The sequence below is a fragment of the Neopsephotus bourkii genome, unplaced genomic scaffold (genome assembly GCF_033783945.1).
Source record: "Neopsephotus bourkii isolate Nb327-2 ecotype Australia unplaced genomic scaffold, CSIRO-AGI_Nbou_v1 NB_234, whole genome shotgun sequence".
In the NCBI taxonomy this organism is placed as follows: domain Eukaryota; kingdom Metazoa; phylum Chordata; class Aves; order Psittaciformes; family Psittacidae; genus Neopsephotus; species Neopsephotus bourkii.
Genome location: NW_026900744.1, coordinates 14,125,348 through 14,147,679, shown reverse-complemented (window position 1 = coordinate 14,147,679; position 22,332 = coordinate 14,125,348). Strand labels below are relative to the sequence as shown.

The 22,332-nt window shown below is 39.8% G+C and overlaps 1 protein-coding gene across 4 annotated transcripts in view; it reads left to right on the top strand.

Annotated features, from left to right (window-relative positions):
- The window catches only part of MTA1 (metastasis associated 1), an 81,163-nt gene that overhangs the window by 40,740 nt on the left and 18,091 nt on the right, over positions 1-22,332 (top strand). For 2 of the 4 annotated variants that reach the window (XM_061345412.1, XM_061345415.1), the window contains exons 11-17: positions 6,770-6,828; positions 13,238-13,353; positions 14,185-14,336; positions 15,988-16,177; positions 16,558-16,647; positions 18,530-18,682; positions 19,710-19,745. In XM_061345412.1, the coding sequence (XP_061201396.1) occupies positions 6,770-6,828; positions 13,238-13,353; positions 14,185-14,336; positions 15,988-16,177; positions 16,558-16,647; positions 18,530-18,682; positions 19,710-19,745 (796 nt within the window). Of the gene's footprint in view, positions 1-6,769; positions 6,829-13,237; positions 13,354-14,184; positions 14,337-15,987; positions 16,178-16,557; positions 16,648-18,529; positions 18,683-19,709; positions 19,746-22,332 lie in introns of those variants that run through there. The other 2 variants (XM_061345414.1, XM_061345416.1) reach the window with 2 other exon arrangements.

Sequence of the window (22,332 nt, the reverse complement as noted above, 5' to 3'; positions counted from 1 at the left end):
TCAATTTTATATTTTTTATTAACAGCATCCTCATTCCAGTATTTCCCCAAGTTCATTTGTTGGTATAAACTTTTGCTTCCAGTAAAAGAATAGGTGGTAAGACAGTGGGATGGTGATGGAAGCGGGCATGGTGGGGAAATTTATGCTGGAGAAACGAGGTCATCGTCTTTCCTTCGCCATCTAACTGTGTATTGTTGATAAAGTGAGTGCTGCTATACTCTTTGACTACAGCTGTTTAGGAGATGTACTCAGCTTGTTCTACGATCAATATCTGCACTGTGAAGAATCCATTTATCTTCTGTCCTTCATATTAGTCATAAAAATCCATCTAACAGCATGCTAGGTATCAGAAAAAGTGAGAACTTATGTGCTGGGAAGGCAAAACAACTGGAGAAACTGCGTTGATTAGGAAGTGGTTATATTTTGCTATTTCTGCTTTCTTGAACTTTCTTCTACATAGACAGAACTCGAGAGGGAATAGTTGTATGAAAGACTTTGATTATTTGTTCTTGCAGCAATTAAAAAACCCAACAAACCCACAGTTTCTCTACTGTTTTGTAATATTCCTATGTAGTGGGGTTTCTATCATGGTTGTACTGTATCTTACATGTTCTGCCCAGTAGTGTTCCAGGGAGTGGGATTTGGGGAAAACTTCCATTTAGAGGCTCTACACTTGGAGACAGTATGAGTGTAAGCCAAACAGGTAGAAATTGCAGTACAGAGATATCACATCAGTTACGTTTGAACTGAGCTGAAGACCTCATCTCAAATTCCCAGCTTGTACAAGCAAATACTACTATTAAACATTTATAAAAAGCCTGAGAGAGCTATCTATATATAACCACAAAGAAAGCATAGGAAGTTGTAGTTGAAATAATGGTGTGTTACATTTATATTTTACTTCATGTGTGCAGAGTCTTTGGCAAAGCACATGCCTCACCACTTTTTCCATCTGTGTCTTCATAGTGCTTTGTCTGTGTAGATTCTTTCCTGACTCTAATACCACAAAATGATTCTGGGACTAACAGCATTTTTGTACATGAATATGCTAAGTAAGGATAGGAAAAGTGTGTATCCCAAATTGTTTCGCTTTGAGTTGTCCTCCTTCTAGGAGGATGGTTAAATTATATTCCAAAGCTATATGATATTGTCTTTAAAAAAAATACTGGTAACTTGCTCATTCCTGTAGAATCCTTGGCTGAATTAACATAAAAACATTCATTTATACTAGAGTTACACAACGTAATAATGAAGTTCTTTGTCATCAGCCAATTGCTGCCTTTGATGAAAAACAGTTGGGAACTGCTTACATCCTTCTGTATTTCCTTTGAGATTTTCTTGGACTGAATAAGCATTGTCATAATCCTGAAGCAGAATTCATCCATTTCTTGCCATTGAGGAAGCTAAATTTTTGGTTTACTTCAACAGAAGACCCTTTTTTGGAATTGAACAATAAGGTATACATATGTTGGTATACCTAAAATCCAGCACTTCCTTGTCTTGTGAGTAAGATACTGTGATTGAGCATTTTGGAGCGTGAACTTGGATCTCTTATTTAGTAATTTTTATTTGGCTTCAGCTATACCATGTTTTTGAAGGTAATCCAGAGTAATTAGGAGTTCAGTCATATCAAGAGATATACTGACCCTCCAAGAACAGAACTGCTAGAAGGATTAATTCTACTGCAGTGTCAATGATGAATTTGTGGTCTGATGCAGGCTTGTGAGTGTCCATCCAAAGTGAACCCAAGAGTTGTCCTATCAAAGACACCCTTTCAGGGTTCTCTTGAAGAAAACAGGAGATGCGTTCCAAATTCAGTATCCTGTGTCTCCTTTGAATGCATCCTTTTCTTGAGACAGATTTCCTGAATCAGTTCACAAGAGTATGTATTTCTGATTCGGAAATGTTTGAAGTGGCATCCACTGAGTAACTGCTGTTTGGTGACTTCCCTCAGAGATGTAAGAACTCTTTCAGAGTTGATGTGATGTTTGGATATGCCTACGTTTTCATCCAAAGTAAAAGTTGAGTTCTTACATAGTTGTGAATTCCAGGGTGATTTTTGATCCATCATCCCTCCCCCCCATCCTTACATTATTCTGTTTTCGTATCATGAGGGGAAGTTCTGAAAGCTTTAAAACATAACTCTTCATAACTGTTGAGATGCAGTTGAGAAGAGCGTGAGACATGGCAGTTAGCAGTGGCAGATCACTGAATTACTCATACGCTTTTAGGGAATTGAAGGCTTTATTTTACTTTTTGAATTTTTATTTGTGCTTGAGGGCCATATAACTTGAGGGGAAAGATCAAATATCAGTCTCTGCTGTGTTATTTTTTTTATTGGAAAAGTCAAGGAATAGGCAATCTGTCTTAAGGTATGTATAGTGTTGAGAAGATACTAGAGAAAGTGGAAGTGCCCTTATATTTGGCTACATGAGGTAGGGAGCTTAACTAAAGGAGGGAGCTCTGGGTAAATCTTGATGAGGATAGAAAACATCTTTATTAAGGGAAGCAAGATCCCTTTGTACCTAGCCAAGAGCAGAGAATGACATCTTAATGTACTAGCCTTCGTAAAGTTCTGTGTGCTAGCAAAGTAGAAACAACATCAAAGAAATGGTTTCCCACATACGTAGTGCATTTTATCCCCGAACACCTCCTACACTAACACCGGAACTATGGCAGTTTTGGCAAGCAAGAGACAGAGACGGTAGGTACCACACATCAGTACTCAGATGTGTTGCTGGAGCACAAGCAGCTGGAAACACTTCCTTCAAATGGTCATGAACTAGCTAACTTTTCTGTCCCGTTTCCCCTGCTCTCCAGCAGCACTTGTATGTTCAGAGTTTTGGAAAAGAATAAACTGTGTGAAAGTTCTTCTCTAAATCCAGAAAATTAAATTAGTCTTCCCTATCATAAAGGCTTAAAGTTTAAGAATATTTGAGGTGTCCTGTGCTATTTACCAACCCAGCTCTTGTGTTGTAGACCTTGAAACATCCCTTGCATTTCTGGGTTTCTTCTGTTATTTCCTCTTTGTAAATGTTCACTCTTTTTAAAATGACCACAAACAAGCTTAGTGGGTAGAATGAAAGATACCAGATCTAGGGAGAGAATATATAAAGGACAGATGTTTGTGCTAACTTAAACGTACAGTGCTTAGTATTTTAATCCCATAGTCCCTGTGGAATAGAAAAGTTGGTAATATCTCCCTTTTATAGATGGGGAAAATATGATGAAGTAAATAAGAGGGTATACTTAAGATATATAAATAACTCAAAGACAAAAGATTTCATTTAAGCCAAACTACTAGGGAAAAGTTGCAAATATTCAGCCTTTTTGTGGATGAGGACATTCATCACTGCATCAGGCAACATTAAGAATTTATAGTGTAAATATGCTTCAAGCACAAATCAATTAATAACTGGCCAAGAACCTAGCAAAGCACTTTCTCTGTGAAGGGATTATTCTGAAATTGTGCAGGACTACATTTCAGGCACCTTTCTTTTGTACGTTCTGGTATCAGTCACTGTCAGAAAGTAGGAAACTCATCATATCTGGTCTATTGATTGCTCACAGCATAGGCACTTAGTGCAGAACGTCTTCTTATCCAGTCCATTGTGGTACCTTCTAAAAACCTTAAATTTTCCTGGTATCCTGGTTTGTAATAAAGGCGTATGCTGTATGTCATGCTCTGTGCTGATCCCCAGGCAGCTATAGGAGAGGAGGGTATTGCTAGGTTCAGGTGACTTATGGCAGTTGTTAGCTCAGACTTTGCACCATGATCTTCAATCACAAAGATCTGTGGTGTGAGGTTAACATTCATCACTAGTTTACTAAAATGTTGCTTAATGCCCTAAATTTAATTTGTCTCCAAGGCAAATGACTTTACATTGTGGATGGTAGAATATTTCAGCTGCTGATAATACTTTGTACTTACATGAAGCTTTTGCATTCATAGATTTCCAAAACTGCCATGACATAATGAATCTAGACAGTCCCCTTGGGAGCTTTGGTCAAGCAGACGGCAGCTTCCCCCACTGCCCAGTCTAGAAATCTAGTGGAAAATAACCCAAGCAGTTTTGTACCAGTGAAAGTTCCCTGAATTTCCTGCTTAGGTCTCAAGGAAATAGAGTCATACAGTTTAATCAAGCAGTATTTTAAGCTGTTTATTGGTATCTGGTGTATATCAGTATCTGATATATTATACCGGGCTGCATCAAAAGGGGTGTGAGTAGCAGGTTGTAAGAGGTGATCCTGCCCCTCTACTTTGCTCTTGTGAGACACCACTTGGAATACTGTGTGTGGTTCTGGTGTCCTCAAAATTAAGGACATGGAGCTGTTGGAATAAGTCCAGAGGAGGGCCATGAGGATGATCAGGGGACTGGAGCACCTCCCATATGAAGGCAGGCTGAGAAAGTTGGGGCTGTTCATCCTGAGAAGAGAAACCATAGAGACCTCATAGCAGCCTTCCAGTATCTGAAGGGGGACTGCAAGGATGCTGGAGAGAGACTCTTCATCAGGGACTACAATGATAGAACAAGGGCTAATGAATTTAAACTTAAAACAGGAAAAGTTCAGGGTAGATATAAGGAAGAAGTTCTTTACTGTGAGGTTGGTGAGGCTCTGGCACAGGTTGCCCAAAGAAGGGATAAATGCTCCATCTTTGGCAGTGTTTAAGGCCAGGTTGGGCTACATGGTCAAGGGTGAGGTGTCCCAGCCCATGGCAGAGGGCTGGAACTAGATGATCTTAAGGTTCTTTCCAAGCTTAACATGATTCTATGTTGGACTTCGTAATTCCTGGGGAGATAATGAGCTCTGTGACTGTTCATCAATTGATGTAACTGCTGTGGTAATCTGTGCCTGGGGAAAGACTACCTGTTTTCCAGTTCAGGCTGTAGGTGGAACAGCCTCTGGTTCTTGAGCTGAAAGGCATCTGAGCATGCATTTTGTTGAAGGGTAACTTTTTCTGGCGGTGGTGCCTCTCTGCGAAGTTGAGGAGGAATGCTGGTGCTGTTTGGAAAGCTACTGTCATAGCACTTTTTGAGGCCCATCATTGGATGCTTTGGGTTGTCACATAAAAAAGACTTTGGTAGGGTGGTTTGAAAATATTTGAATTTGTGGTTTGTATTCAAAGGGAGAACTTTTTTAGTTTCATCGCCAGTTTCCAGCAAAACCTGTATTACTGATTCTTCCAAGTCTATAGGATTCATCAGGATCTGGAAAACTTGCCTTCACCAGCAGAAAGAAGTCAGCTTTTGAATTCAGCACTGTGCGGGTGTACCCATAGTATCAGGATAGCTTTCAGGTGTTCTGCTTTCTCAGCCCTTGTTCTTTTCTCTGAAAACTTCATTCTTTGATTTGTAAGATAGGTTGGCTATTATTTGCAGAAGGAAAGAAGGGAATTCTTAATGAGTCTAGGGAGCTTTGGTGAGAAACTGTCAGACTGTCAAATGGAAAATCCTTGCTTGAGCCTGTCCTTCTGATCAGAGCAAGCTTTATGCTTATGGGAAACCTTTTTTTTCTTCTGTGCGTTCATTGTGACCCAGTAAAATGTTTGGCCATTCCTCAGTGACACATTCTTCAGTTTTACTACATTTTTCTGATGCTTACTGTTTCTATGAAGATACTGAATTCAGCTTTCTGTTATTTTTCTACACTGTACCTTGAGGCTGCTGCATAGGAAATGCTAAGTAAAACCTGTTTGTCTAGGATATCGCCATGCTTCTGGTTTGTCTGGAAAACATTGTGGGTTTATGCAGGCTGGTGTTACCAGCCTGGATGTTGAAGAGTGTGGCCTCAGCAGGAGATCAGACTAGAGGCCTCCAGAGGTTCACCTTAAATTAATTTAGATTATGTAATAAAGGGAAAACTTGAGAATGTCTGTCTTTTTAAATGGTGTGAGGGTTTGAGCCATAAGAGAGTCTTGCCAGTTAGGAAGGCTTATGCTAGTGGCACACCTCTGACATGTTCTTGTTGACTATCAGCAAGTTCACAGCTGTAGCTAAATGAAAGAAAGGAGTAGAGCTATTCTGGGGGAATTTTCTCCATACATCCCATTGAAAAGATCCTCTGATCCATTACTGCAGAAACGTGGACAGAAGTTAATGGATGGTTTTACTGAAGTACGGCCACATAAAGATACAAATGGTGTGTACTGTGTCCCTGTGCTCTGAAACACTACTTCTTACATGCATTCATAACACGTCTGTGTTAATGTTCCTTAATGTCCTGGCAGTGGTGGTTTTCATTAGGGACCTTATCACCTTTGAAAGAAAATCTCCTGAGTCACTTGGTCTTCAGAAGTGAAGACTGTCAACAGAAGAGTCTTCCTTGTGTTGAGTAGATGTGATGGAAAGGGTACATAAAGATACCTGTTATTGTCCAGTTGGTGAATGTTGTCATGGAGAACAGACACAGGCTGATGTCTCAGATTGTCCTTTGCAGGTAAAAAAAAAAGCGGAGATTGTGGCAGGAACAATGTGTGAATGTGTATTGAAGTGAATAGGAATTAAGAGTTTGTCCGTATAAGCAGTAGATTGTCATTTCTTTGACTTTTTGAAAAGCTGTGTACATAGTCATCTGGTGCTTGCAGTTGTTTTCAGAGGATGCTTTCCTGTTGGAAAAGGGGGTTGTGGTAGCTGCTTAGTGAAGGGAGAACTTCATTGTACCTTAGTAAGTGCTAAAGTTTTACCTGGGAGTTAAGTAATGTACCTATAAAAATATTTCTTATTTTATTTTTAGTTTAACTTTCTTTGTTCTTATTTTCTTTTTAAAGAAACGATTGAAAGCAGCAGAAGCAGAAAGCAAACTAAAACAAGTGTATATACCCAACTAGTAAGTATCTTTTTGTATTGTTTTGGTTTCTATTTCATTGTAGAGGGTTTGGTGTAGCAGTTTTGATGGCCTACCAGTGTTATATATTTGAGAGACATAGTTCTCTGATGTTTGTTCAACTATTAAATAAGGTTACCAATATAATGAACTTTATGCTGTTGCTTGAATTCCTTTTTATTTTAGCTGAGTTAATGCTAACCACCCTGATGCTAATAAAGAGCTAGCTGCCCTGTGGAAGAAAACATGATAGCTTTGGTAATTCAGAGCTGGCTAGAACAAACCAGCATTCCTCCTAGTACGCTTATGCTGCTGCTTATGTGTATGTAAAAGGCAAAGCTGCTCCCACATGCTGACCTTACTCTGCGTTCCAAAAGTGAATTCCCTTAATGGACAGCAGAGGACTTTCCCTTTGGGTCTTTCCTGGTTAAGATGGTGTGCTGTCATGTTGCTCATTTCCTTCATCCTGTATAACGTTCCCATCCTGAAGCAATCATTACGTGTCTTCTGATTTTTATTTTATACCAACTGGGAGTTGGGGACTTGCTAGCAGGTCAGCATGGTTGTGAATAAAAGGGTGGGTAATTAACTGCTTTGATAATAACTCTGTTTTTCTTCATTTTTGTCATGAGTGGATCACCAATATATGCTTGTTTCTTAATGTAATATATATATAAATTGTATGTAGAAATATATTAAAAATAATACATACTGGTATATAAATTCTTATTAAAGTGTTCCCTCTGTTGCATTTCTTCTGCATAATCCAGTGCAGAATTTAAAATCTCCTCTGTCCTTTTTCTTTTCAGCTTTCATTCCAGATACGTTCCCATGTGTATTATCCCCAATAACTCCTTCACTCTTTAATACAGTCTCCTTTCAAATATTTCTAAACTTCCACCATGTGTTCTACCATGTGTTCCATTACTTAAGAGAAAACTAAGTTTCACATATTTAGTTTGCAAGACCATCCCTTATTTCTTGTGAAGATCAAGGATCCCTGATTGCCTTTTTGCTTTGAAATATGTCAATATCTCTCAGGTGAATTTGCTAAAACTTAGATGTAGTACTCTGAGTGAAGCCAAATAGATTTCTTGCCATGCTGTTTTTCAACACTGTTGCTGTTGTGCATGGTGTTACTCTGCAGGGGGACACTGGGCATCAAATTAAACATGAATTCACAATGTGATAAACTTGTAAAGCAAAAGCCAATATAATTGAGGCTGCAGTCGCAAAAGGATATTGCAGATGAGAGAGGCTGGTAGTCTTTCTTTTGCTGTTGGATTATACTGTATGTAGGTAGGCTCTGTATTTGAAAGGTTATGATGCTTATTTTGATAATGGCTGTCTGGGGTGGTATCCCTCAACACTGTATCTCAGGAAGATAGTTCTGGTTGCAATCTGGAGAATATAATCAGATCAGCAACTTACCTCTGCTTCAGAAGACTTCTGTCTCTGCCTGTGTGGTTGCTCTTTTTGTCTCTGGCCTTGATTTCCAGTCATGGTTGATTTTGTGAGTGTTATACCTGAACTTATTGTTTAATTGATAAAATGGATGTCAAATTTTCCTCCTCTCTCAGTATCCATGCCTGTGTCTCTGGCTGTGTTCTACTGATAGGACACTTTGTTCCTGTGATGTTAACAGGAAAACTGGGGGGAGAAGAGGGGAGCAGGATAAGAAAAACAATAGACGCAGTCTTCAAAACTTATTTCTCGTCACATACATTTTATACATTTAAAAAGTAACAAGTCAAACTGGGGCTTTCAAGTTGATATTTTCTAACTTGAGGCTGCGGCCCAAATTTTCAGTGGATAGCTGAAGCATGGAGAGTCCTTCCAAGAACAGCCCTGGTTTTGAGACAGACATCTGTAGCTGGTGTGATTGAACAGTGTTTGGATGTGTGGCTTTGTAATGCATTCCTTAGATTGGAAAGCGCTGTTTTATGACTTCGTGGTGAGAGGAGAAGGCATAAAATCAGTTGAATTCTGTTTTTAGGAAATACTGGGTGTAGGGGGTGGGGGGGGTGTAGGGGGAGAAGAATAAGTTATTTTCTGTAGCAATTTCCCTGTCAGTGGGAGAGGTGTTAAATAAAGCAGCAGCAGAAGCCCAGATGCACAGAGATTCCATGTTCTCCCATGCTTCATCCTGCCATTCATTAGCATGAATGTGGAACTCGGAGACCTTTCTTGTTGCAGGAGTAGTCTCCATCTCTTTCTCCTTCTGTGTACCCAAACATAATCCTCAAGCTCTTGTGGAAGTCATATTCTCATTTTACTGATCTTATGGGCACCATATGTACGAGTTACTTGCTTCTTTTTGGTGATGGTCTAGTTGCAAAGCTGTTGCTTTTTGGGATTGTGACATCTTCAAATGATGACAGCAGAGACATACAATTTTGTGTGGCTTTTCTCCCTTTGCTTTGATGTAGGTGATCCCAGAAGGAATAAGAACAGAAAGGGAAGCATGAAGTGCTTCATGCAATCCCCAGTCTCCAAAATGTATTGATGTAAATAATGTGAATTTTAAATGTACATCTGTAAATGTAAATTAATACGTTCTACCACAGAATTTTATCTGAGAATCTCAAAACACTTTGACAAGCTGCAAACGCTGCCTTGCAAACGTTTGTAAAGTAGGCAAATACTCTCCCTACCCTGCCTCGTTTCTTAAGTGAATTAAGGAAACAGGGAGACTAAGTCAAAGCTCTGGATGACTACAAAGGGCCATTGCTTAACAAGCTGAAGATAATTACCTTATCTGGTTCTTGGTTGTCCTCTGTCTGAGGAGCCAGACTTTTCCTTCCCTATTGTGCTGAGGTGCATTGCAGCACAGAAAACTTAAAGGTGTAACAGTGTTCTTTCTTTTGTAGCTGTGCTATTTAAAATGGTGATCATCAACATTTTGTTGGAGAAAACTTCTGATTTTCAAAAAGAGCAGTTGTAGGCCTGTTCTTATAAGTGGATATTTACAGTAGCCTGGAGAGTCGTGATGAGATTTGCCTTTGTTGTCTGGATAAGGAATCCAGACACTTACATTAAATGCCTAGTGGTACATGGCGTAAATATTCCTCACAAAGGATTTAAAGTTGTACTTATTTTTGAGGCTTTATTTCTTGATTGTTCTGTTGCACCCAGCACCACAACAGGATGGTGTTGAGCTTATAGTTATTTTTAACAACTAAAATTTTATCACTGTGCTGTGCATTACATGCTAGTCAGCCACATAGTGAAGGGATTTCAGTGTTCTGTGTGGCTTAGGATTATCTTCAGTTTGGGTTTTTTGGGGCAGGGGCTAGCTTCCAGTGCCTTCTTTCTGCATGTGCTTTATCTATCACCTTAAAAGTTGAGACTGATCTCCTGCAGAATACAGCCCAGAAATTTGTACTTGGTGATCCGTGTTCTAGCATAACTGACTGCTCCATTGCAATTGAAATCCATTTAAGAGATTTCCATTCTTGATGTAAGAACTGGAAATGATCGCTTACCACACCATCAGTATTTTTTCTACCTTATTTGCATCTTTCACTTCAGCTTCATTAATTGCTTAATGATTCATCCAGTTATTCATCTAATTCTCTTGTTAATAGCTGTAGCAGGCTTTGGTGGTATCAAATAAGTTTAATTAACATATCATCAACAATTAAGAGCTTTTTTCTTCCCATATGTTGAAAGCATTAGCTGCCTGCATTTTATTGTTATTGCCCCTGTGAAACTTGACCTTAGCTTTGGAGCAGGACACTTTCTGGTGCTTGTTGCAGCTACATTAATTGTAATGTTCCAAAAAACCTAAAGTGAAGTTACTTCCACAGATACGGTGATCAGCATGATTTAGTGATCAGCTTGCACCTGTCCATCCTTTTCTCTTGTGCTTGAAGTACAAATTTGGTAGGGGTTGTAGAAAGCCCAATGGGGTCAGGCCATCGCCCTCCTTTCTGCGCGAGATCTTCGTACTTTGGATGTGCCTGCCAATGCATGCAGTCCTGTTCTCAACTTAATGTTTACATTCCTTCCTGGCATGCTGCTCAAAAATCCAAAGCATTTGTTGTGCTTTACTGATGGATTTCAGACTCCTTTACTGTCTTTTTGGGAGGGTAAATCCACGTATAGAAAGAAAAGTGTGTCTGATGTTCAGCTGTAAGACCTTTATTTTATTTGCCTCAGTCATTCGCTCTATGAGCAACACTGCTTGTAACAGTGTGCATCTGAGAGGACTGTTTGTTTTGCAGCATCTTGGTAATGTTTGCACATGGAGCTTGCTAGTGAATCATTGGCGAAAAGTTCTTCTGCAGCAGGTTACTATAGTGACATCCCAGAGTCCCTATAATGCTGGGAAGCATGAATGTACCCTCTTTCAACTTTCCCTTTGTTAAACACATCTGCAGATCTCCTGCCATCTGTGGTATCATAACTTTGTACCGTTCTGATAAACATCCCAAAACCCTTTAATCTTTGTATGAGCTAGGCAAATTAATAAGCAAAAGGAGATGAAAACCTCATCAGGCTTGTTAATCCCTCTCTTCTCTGCTTCTATGGGCAGTGTATGGACTGCTCAGTGTACTGAAGGAAAAAACTATTTACAGTGTTTCTGTGTTGCTTAGCCTCCTCAGCTTTCTCTTCTGCAGAAAGGCCCTGAACTTTACAGCAAGGAGCATCATCAGAATACTGTCACAAGTTTTTCCTGGACTGGGCAAATTCTCTCTTACCTCCATATGTGGTTCTTTTAGGACATACACCGCAGAATGTATTTTTTTCTGTAGAAATGGAGCTTAACTGAGCTCTGTATCTCAGTCCCTGATCAGACATTTTCAGATGAGAAGTATGACCTTCTGACTTCCAGGGCAGTGTAAGCTTTCCAGAGGCATTTGGGTTTGTTCTGGAGCTGGGAGGGACAGTTGTCTTTGGAATTCAGTCATTTGGAACTCCTTTGCTTTCAGGGGTCATTGCTGTGAACATAAAACCTAATATTGATGCCCCATTAGAAAGACACTGATTTGGCCATATTCCCACAATGCTGTTTTTGCAGCTCTAACCAAGTTAAGTATTCTGGGTCTCTGAAATCACTGTGACTCGTGTGTCAGTGTGCAACTGATGTGTAAGAAAATGTGGTTTCAGAAAGCCATTTTAAGATATTTCTGCTTAAATAAGTGGATTCTAAATCATGGGTTTATTAGTTGGAATTAAAAGGAGTATGTCCACTTCCTTTGGTCTTCAGGTAAGAGAATATGAGGGGGAAATGTAATCAGCACTACCATTTGTACTTGTGTTCAGAAGTTGTCACCAAAGGCTGTCTACATTTTGTTGTTTCTATAAACTGAGCTCCTAACAGCACCTGGGAGTCCTTCCGTGTTTTATATGCTCCTCATTTATTCTTGTCTGAAGCTTCTCATGAGGCTTCTCCCATCTTCCTCCGTTCTCCAGAAGTCCTATCCCTGCAATACCAGCTCTCTATCATTCTTGTTTCCTCAGTTGCCAAGGATTTTTTGAATGCCTCATTTTCCCTCTTGGATCCCTCTTCCCCTGCAGAGATTTTGTACCATTCCATGCTGCTCTTTATGCCAAGGTTTTGTTTGCCCTTCCATTATCTGCTCCTGCCAGTAGCTTTTTTTTTTTGTTTGTTCTCCTGAGTCAACATTTTTAAGAGAGTTATAGTGATGAGCTGAGGTGATTCAGGTGGTGTTGTATTGGAATGTATTGGTGACAGCCATCAATGCATTTCTGCAGTTCTTGCTGTGCGGATGTTAAGCTTTCAGACTCTTTCTGTTTAGTAGAAATGTAAATGTTTCCTATTAAAAGCACAAACCATAGCTTAAGACTTGTCAGAAGGGTCATATTCATGAAAATCTGTGTATACGCTAGGTCTGAAGGTTTTGTTCAGTGGGTTGGGTGTCCTTGTGCAAACTGCGGCTACAAGATGCAAACCTTTGCAGTAAGAAAATGTGGAAGTATTTGTGACTGCATCTAGGGTTGTATTTCCCCAGTAAGGCAAGGGTTGCTCTTTCTCTGCCTACCTCTCCTGCTGCATCCCCCCAGCCTTCTTCTTGGAGATTTAAAGAAAATGTCCCTCATGTTGAGGACTGAGAGAGTCTGGAGGTGAGATCATTCTGTTACCTAGACTAGAATGTCTGGAATAGTAAGATACCTACATGGCCTCACTGGTTTATTGTTTTTAAATGGTCTTGAACTCTTGAAAGTGGCATCTAACTATCATTACGGTTAGTTTTGTTATCAATGTTATGTAAATGTTGTCAGAGACAATGTGTTCACAGAAGTGAGATTTCGGGTAAGCACAGCTTGTTCTGGAAGCCACGTGATGAATGAAATCTGAATTTTCAAGTATTTTGGGCCATACTTTTGAAAGTCAAACAGGAAATTTCATGCCTCAATTAATGTTTGTCCTTCTTTTTGCTTTAAGTAACAAGCCAAACCCCAACCAGATCAATGTAAATAATGTCAAACCAGGAGTGGTGAATGGTACTGGAGTACAGGCACAGAACACGGGAGCAGGACGAGCTTGTGAAAGCTGTTACAGTAAGTGATGTGCCGGTATGGCAGTTGTTCATAGAGAGAGTGTGTGCTGTGCTGCAAACAGTAAAGTAAAAGTTGTGTTGTGTGGAGGGTGAGAAGGCTTTGGAAGGGTTGCAGTACAGAATTTGACATTGCCGTATTTAACCAGGAGTTTTGAGTTATTGATGTTACATTTGTAGATAGAATTATAAAGTACTGAAGGGGGAGTTAGTAAATGTTCTACATATTTGCAAATAGCTGTTGAGCAAAGACTTGAATCACCAAGGTGTGAATTTGTCTTATTTTTTAGTAGATTTCAAAATATGTATCATTATAATAATATAAAAATCATTGTATTTGGTCTACTGCCTGATATTAATACACTGAGTTCTAATGATTGTGCCTATTTATGGGGAGCCTTTAGATATGCTGGAATGTGGGTCATTGAGAAGTCATATGAGAAGTCAAGTCACAGATTCCATATATTCTTTAGTCATAGAATTAATGTATGGGGAGTTCCTATTTCCCTCTCCCCCGTGCTCGGCAGAAATTGTTGTCTACCAGTCTTGCAAAATGAGAGCTTTCAGTTTCATTGGCAGGAAAATTTCCCATCCTACTAGTTGTTTTTTCTGTTCATGTTTTAAAAGGAATTTGTATGTGTAACTAATTCTGTTGAAATCACAAGTATCTGTAACAGTGGTGATGACTGTGAAGCCATCACAATTTTTTTAAGGTTTGTTTGAGGTTTGCACTGTCTGTATGTGGGTTTTCTTTTGTGATGGTTCTAAAGAGAATAAGCTCTGAAAAGTGATCCTGTTTAAGGATATATATAATTTCCACCTTTGTTATCTCTAGCCACACAGTCTTACCAGTGGTATTCTTGGGGTCCCCCTAACATGCAGTGTCGCCTCTGTGCATCCTGTTGGACCTACTGGAAGAAATACGGTGGCTTGAAAATGCCAACACGGTTAGATGGGGAGAGACCAGGACCAAACCGCAATAATTTGGTAGGTATTTGCAAAGCAGACTGCTCGATGATTTTGCCTGAAAAGCAGGGTATCAGGATAGCTAAGTGGTTGTTCACTGTTCTTAAATATTTAACAACAAAAAGAATGCCTTCAGCCTCCATTGTTGTCTTTGGGTTTGGTATTTCATGTCTTGCAAGAGTTAGTAGCAATTTAACTTCAGCTGTAACTAATTTGTTGCCAAGTACTGCCCTAAGGAAAGAAAAATCAACCAGCATTTGTTTAGCAAATTAGGTATCAAATGCATGGGATATGAAATGCCAGCCAGTGTTTCTGGTATTGAGTTTCCATGATTTTTGCTGTAGGGGGAATACGACTTTTTTTCCATCAAGGAATTCATTATTTCCTGAAACCTGTTCCCTTTCCCAAGGTGCATGTAAAATTAGATACCAAAATAGCTAGTGGCTTTTTAGAGGTCCCCTATCTTGTTTTTCTACCTCTTTTATTAATGCCCTTCCCTTTTGGATAAGTTTATGTGGGTATTGTATGAGCTGCTTCTGTTTAATTTTTCCCCTTTTATTTAAAAACCAAAATTCTCAGAGTTTTTTTTAATTTGGTGGAAGGTCAATCTGGAAGCATCATACATTGAGCTGATTGGAAAAAGTAGCTGCATCGCATGGACAGAAAGGATAGCGCACACTGAACTCGGATCTTAGATTGGTTTCTTTCCTCTCTCTTAGTCTTTGCTATCATTCCCTTTTTATTAAAACTATTTCTTTTGTTTAACCCCTCTCCTTTCCAGGCTTCTATTTGCCCTCTGAAGCTACTTAATTCTTGCGATAACTGCCAGGTTTTACCAGGCCTGTACTGGTAACTCTTATTAACTGTTAATTAATAAATTAATTAATTAACTGTTTGTTAATTTACAAGTATGCAAATATTCAGAGAGCCTCGTTCTCCCCAGACTGAAATTTCTTCCTGTTTTCCAGCTGTGGGCAGATCTGAGATAACAAGAAAGTGCTTTCATTATTTTGTTGGTTGACTTGCTGTTTTCATGAAGAATGTACTGCTTTGGCTCTCTGTAGTTCATAAATTGCTTTCAGTAGTATTCTTTATTCCAAACAGTAAATATTTGATAACTCTGTAAATGCATTCATTGAATTCAGAGGAAAAATTAAAACAGAAATACCTGAAACTTTGAGCCCAAATCATTCTTGCATGCTGTAAGGTTGCTTTGGGAAGTGAGTTTGTGATGTATATTTTAGCCATGCAGCTGTTTTCTGATTTTTCCTTTCCCTCCTACAAATGATTTCCTATGAGTTTGCATTCTGTATGCAGAGCAACTCTCAAGCACCCAAAGTTGGAGTGTATTGACTCTATAAACATTAACTCATATGATAGCATCAGGTAACTTCTTCACGTCTAGCTTTTGGGTCCCTGCTTTAAAAATTGGTACAGCACGGAAATAAATACTTCCCTGTGAAGAGAAAATGTACACCTGCCTTTGAGATATTTTGGAAGAAAATGCCAAATGTTGATGGGTAAGATTTGGGAAATAAGGAGTAGCTGGGCTGAAAAGGCTGTTTCCGTTCTTATGTCTGTGAATCAGTAGCTGATTTTATATGATATTCTTTCTCTTCTTCTTTTTCTAATAATTAATTTTTTAGAAACAATATCTATTTTTCTTTTTTAGAGTCCTCATGGGATGCCAGTACGAAACAGTGGGAGTCCCAAGTTTGCTATGAAGACACGACAAGCCTTCTATCTCCACACAACAAAACTGACAAGAATTGCCAGACGTTTATGTCGAGATATCTTGCGCCCTTGGCATGCTGCAAGACATCCCTATTTGCCTATTAACAGTGCAGCAATCAAAGCAGAATGTGAGTGGTGATGCAGCTGGGACCTACTTGCAAAGGAGCCCTTTTGTGGTTCCTTTCTATAAAGTTTGAGTTGAGACTTCTGAAATGCTCTCTTACGTGTACCTACTGGTTTTACAAAATGTAGCTGTGTTGCAGAGGTTCTTACTGATTACAGGCTAGACAAATAAGGTTGAGAATTCATGAGCTGCTCTTTTAAGATATTCATGTTTGCTATGACGTTTAGCATTCTCCTGCATTTGTGTCCTGTTGCCAAGACATGCTTGCAACCTGTAAAATTTCTTTGTAATTGGAAAGCTCTTTAGGACACTTGAGTTATTAATTTAATTTTGCTATAATATCTAAATGTCTTTGCACTCTAATTATTTTTCTTTGTTTTACAGGCACAGCACGTTTACCTGAGGCATCAGAAAACCCATTGCTATTAAAGCAAGTGGTTCGAAAGCCTTTAGAAGCAGTACTCCGGTATTTAGGTACTAAAAAAATTCAAATACCACCAAACACACAAACCCCCAACCAAACCAAAACCCTGCTAGCTAATTCTGCTGACCATTTGGTTCCGGATTTAGATGCTGGTTCTGCATTAAAAAAAGAAAAGAAAACAGAATATTAAAACCTTCCCATTAACTTGTCCTTTTTTTCTTGTTTTTTTTTTTTTCTGTTTTCCTGCCTAATTTGATAGACCTAGTGCCTCAGCAGTCCGCTCTGATCTCATGAAACTGTATCAGAATGTCAAGTGAAGGGAGCAATGTGTTTGCTGTGGCTTCTGATTTATGTGGGGACAAGTTACTATCTGCTAATGGAGGCACAAACATTGTGTTATTGGAGCTGGGGTCAGTTCACTGTTCCAATTTTTGGGCTGTCTGGAGGCAGTTCCTACTTAAGAGTTGAGCTCTCCAAGAAGCCTCTTGGTTTAGGACAGCACTGACTCCCACAGCTCATCAATCAGTTGCTGGCTGTCCTATGCTAGGCAAGGGGACTGTACTTCCATTTTTTTACTTTTTTTGTAGTTGTTTTGTTCAGTTCTTTGTTTGCAGTTCTGTTGTTTGGTGATTTTTTGTTACGGTTTTCTTGAGGACCTGGGCCTCATCAGCTGGTCTGTGGGGGTGTACTGAGTAGCACTATCCAGAACCTTTGTGTATGTTGGAGGTTCTGGAGGCATCTAAGGTGATGCTATGTGGCAGGCCAGCTTTGACTACAAATGAATGCAAAATCATTTTCCCCAGCGTTGCTGGTTGCTAGTGTTACCCTGAAAACAAATCTGTGGTTGTTACAGTCTTAACATGATTCTGACCTCCGAAAGCTATCTTGTGCACTGGTGCTTTGAAGGCTTCCAGATTAACGAGGGAATTGATAGCCTTTTTACACTAGTAAGAAACACTGGAGTCAATTTACGTTTCTTTGAACATTTTTGTTGATGAAATATTGTAAGGCTCAGGGTTTATTAAATATTTACTACTTCTCTGTTGAGCGTTGTACTCCTGTATGCTAATGAGATACACCGATTGAGAAACCTTTGGATACGTACAGTGCAACCAGAGAAATCCAATAAAGGGAGAAGTTTTGCTGTTCGATAAAATCCTTCTTGTAATAGTTGTACAGCATGTAACAGCAAATTTTGAGATTTTACTAGTGATGTGCCAGGGTTTCCATTTGACCGTTGAGCTGGAAAAAGTGAAAGAAATGGAGGGAAGCTGATGGGCTGGCAAGAACGTATTTTTGGAGGTGTCATGGTCAGTGTGCTTCTAAGCTATGTTACTTGACAGTTGGGGCTGCAGGGGGAAAACATGCATAAAGCTCCCATTTGATGTTGCCTGTAACTTTCTCAAAACCTCTTCAGTTGAGCATCATGTGCTTGATCTGTGCCTTGGCCAAAAGGTTGAATTCAGACTCATTGTGCTGCTTACAGTGGTGCTTTGAATCCTCATTTGTTTGGCCAATTTAGAAATCGGGTTTTTTTGCAAACCTTGCAAAAATGACAAAGTTGTAATTTCACTAGAATTTAGGGGTGTTGCGTGACTGTCCGAAGATGGCTTTTAATATACAGCACCCCAAAGGTCCCAAATTGTTGGAGAACAGTGTTTTGGAAGTAGATACAAAGTGCTTTTGTTACCAGCCCTTGTTTTAGGATAATATGAAATTGGATTTAACATCTTCAGTAGTGGTGTATTCCTAAATATACTTGAAGTGCTTTATATAAATAGCAATCTCCAGTCAAAATTACTGACTAAGGTAGTTTGTATGTAAGTGGAGGTATGTTTGGTCACCTTGGAATGACCTTTACAGGTGGTTTTCAGATATATAATTTGAGTATCTTCACTAATAAAAAAACCCTGCCTTGCTGTTTTTCAACAGAGTCTCATCCATGTCCTCCAAAACCAGATCCTGCAAAGAGTTTGTCCAGTTCTCTCAACAGTCTGACTCCTGCTAAGTTTACGCCTGTCATTAATAATGGGTCCCCAACTATCCTGGGAAAAAGAAGTTATGAACAACACAATGGAATGGATGGTAAATATTGTTCTGCAAAATATATATTGCCTGTATAGGCTATTTCTTCTGTCCTTTTGGTATACAAAGAGATTAGTTAAAACTATAGGGGTTTTTTATATAAATTCCAAGTTTCTTACTCTTGAGGGGTTTAATTTCTTTCCTTTTACAAAAAGTCACTTACCCCTTTTCTCCTCTGGAATGAGACACATGATTTGTACTGCCTGGGTGGTGTATGTACGTATATGCTGGTGAAGCTCTGCCTATCTTGACCAATTTTGCAAATGTGATAATGAAGGAAAAACTTCCTTTCAAGTTTTTCTAAATGGACAGTGTGAAGTAAACCTTTATAGCATATTCCAATTATGCTTCCTTTTTCTTTTGGGGTTTACACCTTTTTAACCTGTAGGTAGTAGCTGCTCGTTTCCCAGGTGGCTCTGTAACATGTGGATCACTTGGTTATCAGCAAAGCTACCAGATGCTGCTGCTTAGCTGAGAGATGCAGATGTGCCAGATCTGGTATGGCATAAACCTGCCCCTGCCTTGTGCAGAACCCAAGCATTCACTTTTGTTGGCCCTGTTACTGAGCGCCTTTGTGCAGTGGAGTTTGGGCTTCATCTCCTCAAGATTAAAAGGCAAGGGGAAGGTGTTTGAAGTAAGAGATAGATGCAGGATGTTCCTGGCATGAACTCCAGGGCTCAGTTCTGTAGAGTTGCTCTTGCCTGAGTGTCAGGGAAGAAAAAGTTCAGTCTTTTTCTCAAATGAGGATAAAAGGGACTGTTAAATGGTCATAACAGAAGTGAGAACATGGAGGGTAGTTCTCCTTAACAGGGGAAGAAACAGTTGGTTTAATCGTGACTGAGCAAGGAGAGAGAGAGAGTCTTTTTTTACCTTTAATTCTAACTTTATAAATAGCTTATCTGAAATATAGTTACAGACATTTGATATCTTACTGTTTGTGTTTTAACATTAAGAACTTTTTAAACTGCTGCTGTTCAGGTTGTTGATGTGATGTTTTTCTCTTTTCTGTTCACTTGTGCTCTATCAGGCAACATGAAGAAGCGCCTGTTGATGCCTAGCAGGGGTAAGACCTTGAAGCTGCGCTCAGCTTATGCTAGGAGAGTGATTTTTAGTTTCATCTGCTGGCTTGTTTGTGCTTTGTGGCTAATGAGTCTGTGTGCTCCTTCTGTGTCGATGTCTAAGTGTTTCTAGATAACAATTTCCACCCATGGTTATGCTGCTCACCTTCCAGGCTTTTCACATGCAGACAACAAATCGTACAACCGTACTGAAGATGTGAAGTGCTGTGGTCGGAATTGGTTACTAATTCCTCAAGTTGACAGAAAGTTTTCTAGCAGTTTTGTGAAACTGCTGAAAGCTGTGATGGTTGGTTTGAAATTAGGTGTTTCACTATTTGACTTTTAAGAAATCAAAGTTCATGTGCCCTGAACTACTTCAAATTCACTTCGACCAAAAGAAATAGAAGACTATTCCCATCGAGTCCCAGGTTTAAGCCTCCCTGTTTTCCAGTGTGAGTGGACAGTTACTGGTGAGATACTGTCTGCACATTCTCTACTTACAGTAACATAGTTTTCAAAATCTCCACAGGTTCAAAATAATGTGTTGTGACTACTGAATAGACCTCAGAAGCTTTAGTTTGTGATAATGCAGGAAACGTACCTATGATGTTACTTAGCCAAATTCAGTAGAACAGACCCATTTTGAACAGTTGGGGTACACAGATGTTATTGTGAGACAGGCACACACAAAAACTTCAGCTTACGTGTTACCACGAAATGGCTGACACTGCATGCCCTGATGTTAAGCTTTGTGTTTAATGGCTGAGACAGTGGATAACTGTTGTTGGTATTTACATGCATGCATATATGAGTGCATGTGGAGAATACAGTAACAATGAGGACAGTGATCCTTCTACTGTCTTGCTTTCTTTGGTAATTTATATCTTGATACTGTGTTGCTGAGTTTTTCATGTGCTTTTTAACTTTAATATTTTGGGAAGAGTAAGAAAATCCTGCTGCCTTCCTTGGTTTGGCTTTCTCAGAAGCTTTGTCCAATAATGAGGGATGTAGACGTGGAATAGCTCTCTGAATTTCCACAGCTCCTAGTGACTACCTGCTTATGGGCATGTCTGTTGCTCACTGCTGAATGTCCTCATCAACAGGGGTACTGCTGAGTCACTCAGCAGATGACACACTCCTGAAGCTCTGAGAAGTTGTGGCCCGGAAGTGGAAAGTAGAACTGATTCTTCCCTCAGGAAGGTGTTCTCTGTATAGAGCACTAGATGTGATGACCTGAGATTATTTGCTTACTGGAAATGGAGCATTCTTGGTTTAGTGTTTTAAAATGTCTGTCTGCTGGTATACATATTTGATTAGGTGCATTTTAGTCATAAGTGCTGCTGGCACAGCTTGCAAGGCAAACATTTTGGTGAAGTACCTGTTCAGGCTCCTCAGAATGTGTTTCTCTGAAACATGTATGCCGTTGTGCAGGCAACGGTTCTCATCCGCATGCCTGCTGCTTTATCTGCTTGGTCTGTGCTCAGCCAGCCACTGAAATACTTGGTGTAGTATTTGTTCCTATAAATGCTAGGTTGTGGAGTATGATTCAGTTCCAGAATCTGTTTACCTGCTGGATAGTGAGTGTTAACTGGATATATGTGAGAGCATTTCAACTTAAACTTGTTGGTTGATATTTATTTATGAATGGAAAACATTTGCCACACAGCAGTTTTGACACTGGAATGTTTTCGGACCCTTGGTTGCTGGAAGCTTTGCCGAGACAGGAGAGGGAAATGAACCACCTGCAAGGAAATGGGGTTTAAAGAGCTTGGATCAAGGTCTGCTGAGCACAAGCAAACACATGGTGGAAGTTTGGTGGATCTGTTTCTGGCCTGGTGTCAGTTTCTGTGCCAGTGCCCACTTAGCACTGACACCCAGTTGCCTTGTAGGTCAGCTAGTAACCTTTGCTGGCTTTGGGCATGGCTAACGCTGGTTTCCTGCGCTGTGCCAGGCCCGGGAACATGGTGCTGAGACTTCTCCTTCACTCTGGATGGAGTCATACAGGCCTACTGGCTTGGGGGAGCTACTGGTGGGAAGGGAGAGAAGTACAGGCTGAAACCATTGTGAAGACAGGGTGAATTGCAGCAAGAGTGATGAGGCCTTGTGACCAGAATTTGGGAGCCAGTGAACTAGCACAAAAGGACTGAAATAAACCCATCTATTATTTACATAGCTCCTATATAGATGAAATTGGGGGAGGGAGGTTTCTTCATTGTTTTTATGGTTTTCCTCTCCCCTTAATGACACACAGTGGCACATACCAGCTGGTTTAGGTCACTGTAGGAGTGTACTGCAAATAAAAGGTGGTGTTAAGACAACTGCATGGAGAGATTGAAAATACTCTTTCTGCAGAAATTTGGGTACCATAAGACACTTTGTCCATCTATGTTGAAACAGTTTTCAAGGGTTGTTAACCTACTGCAATGTTACATGAATTATCCCGGGGTTTCTCTTCTACAGGTGGATATGCTGTGTTGGTGGCACCTGGAAGGTATCTTACAGTCACCATGTCAAAGTCTGACACGTGACAGCGGACAGCTGTTACGGTGGACTTTAGCTAAAGTCTCTTTGCTGGTGACAAAAGCTTTTTGG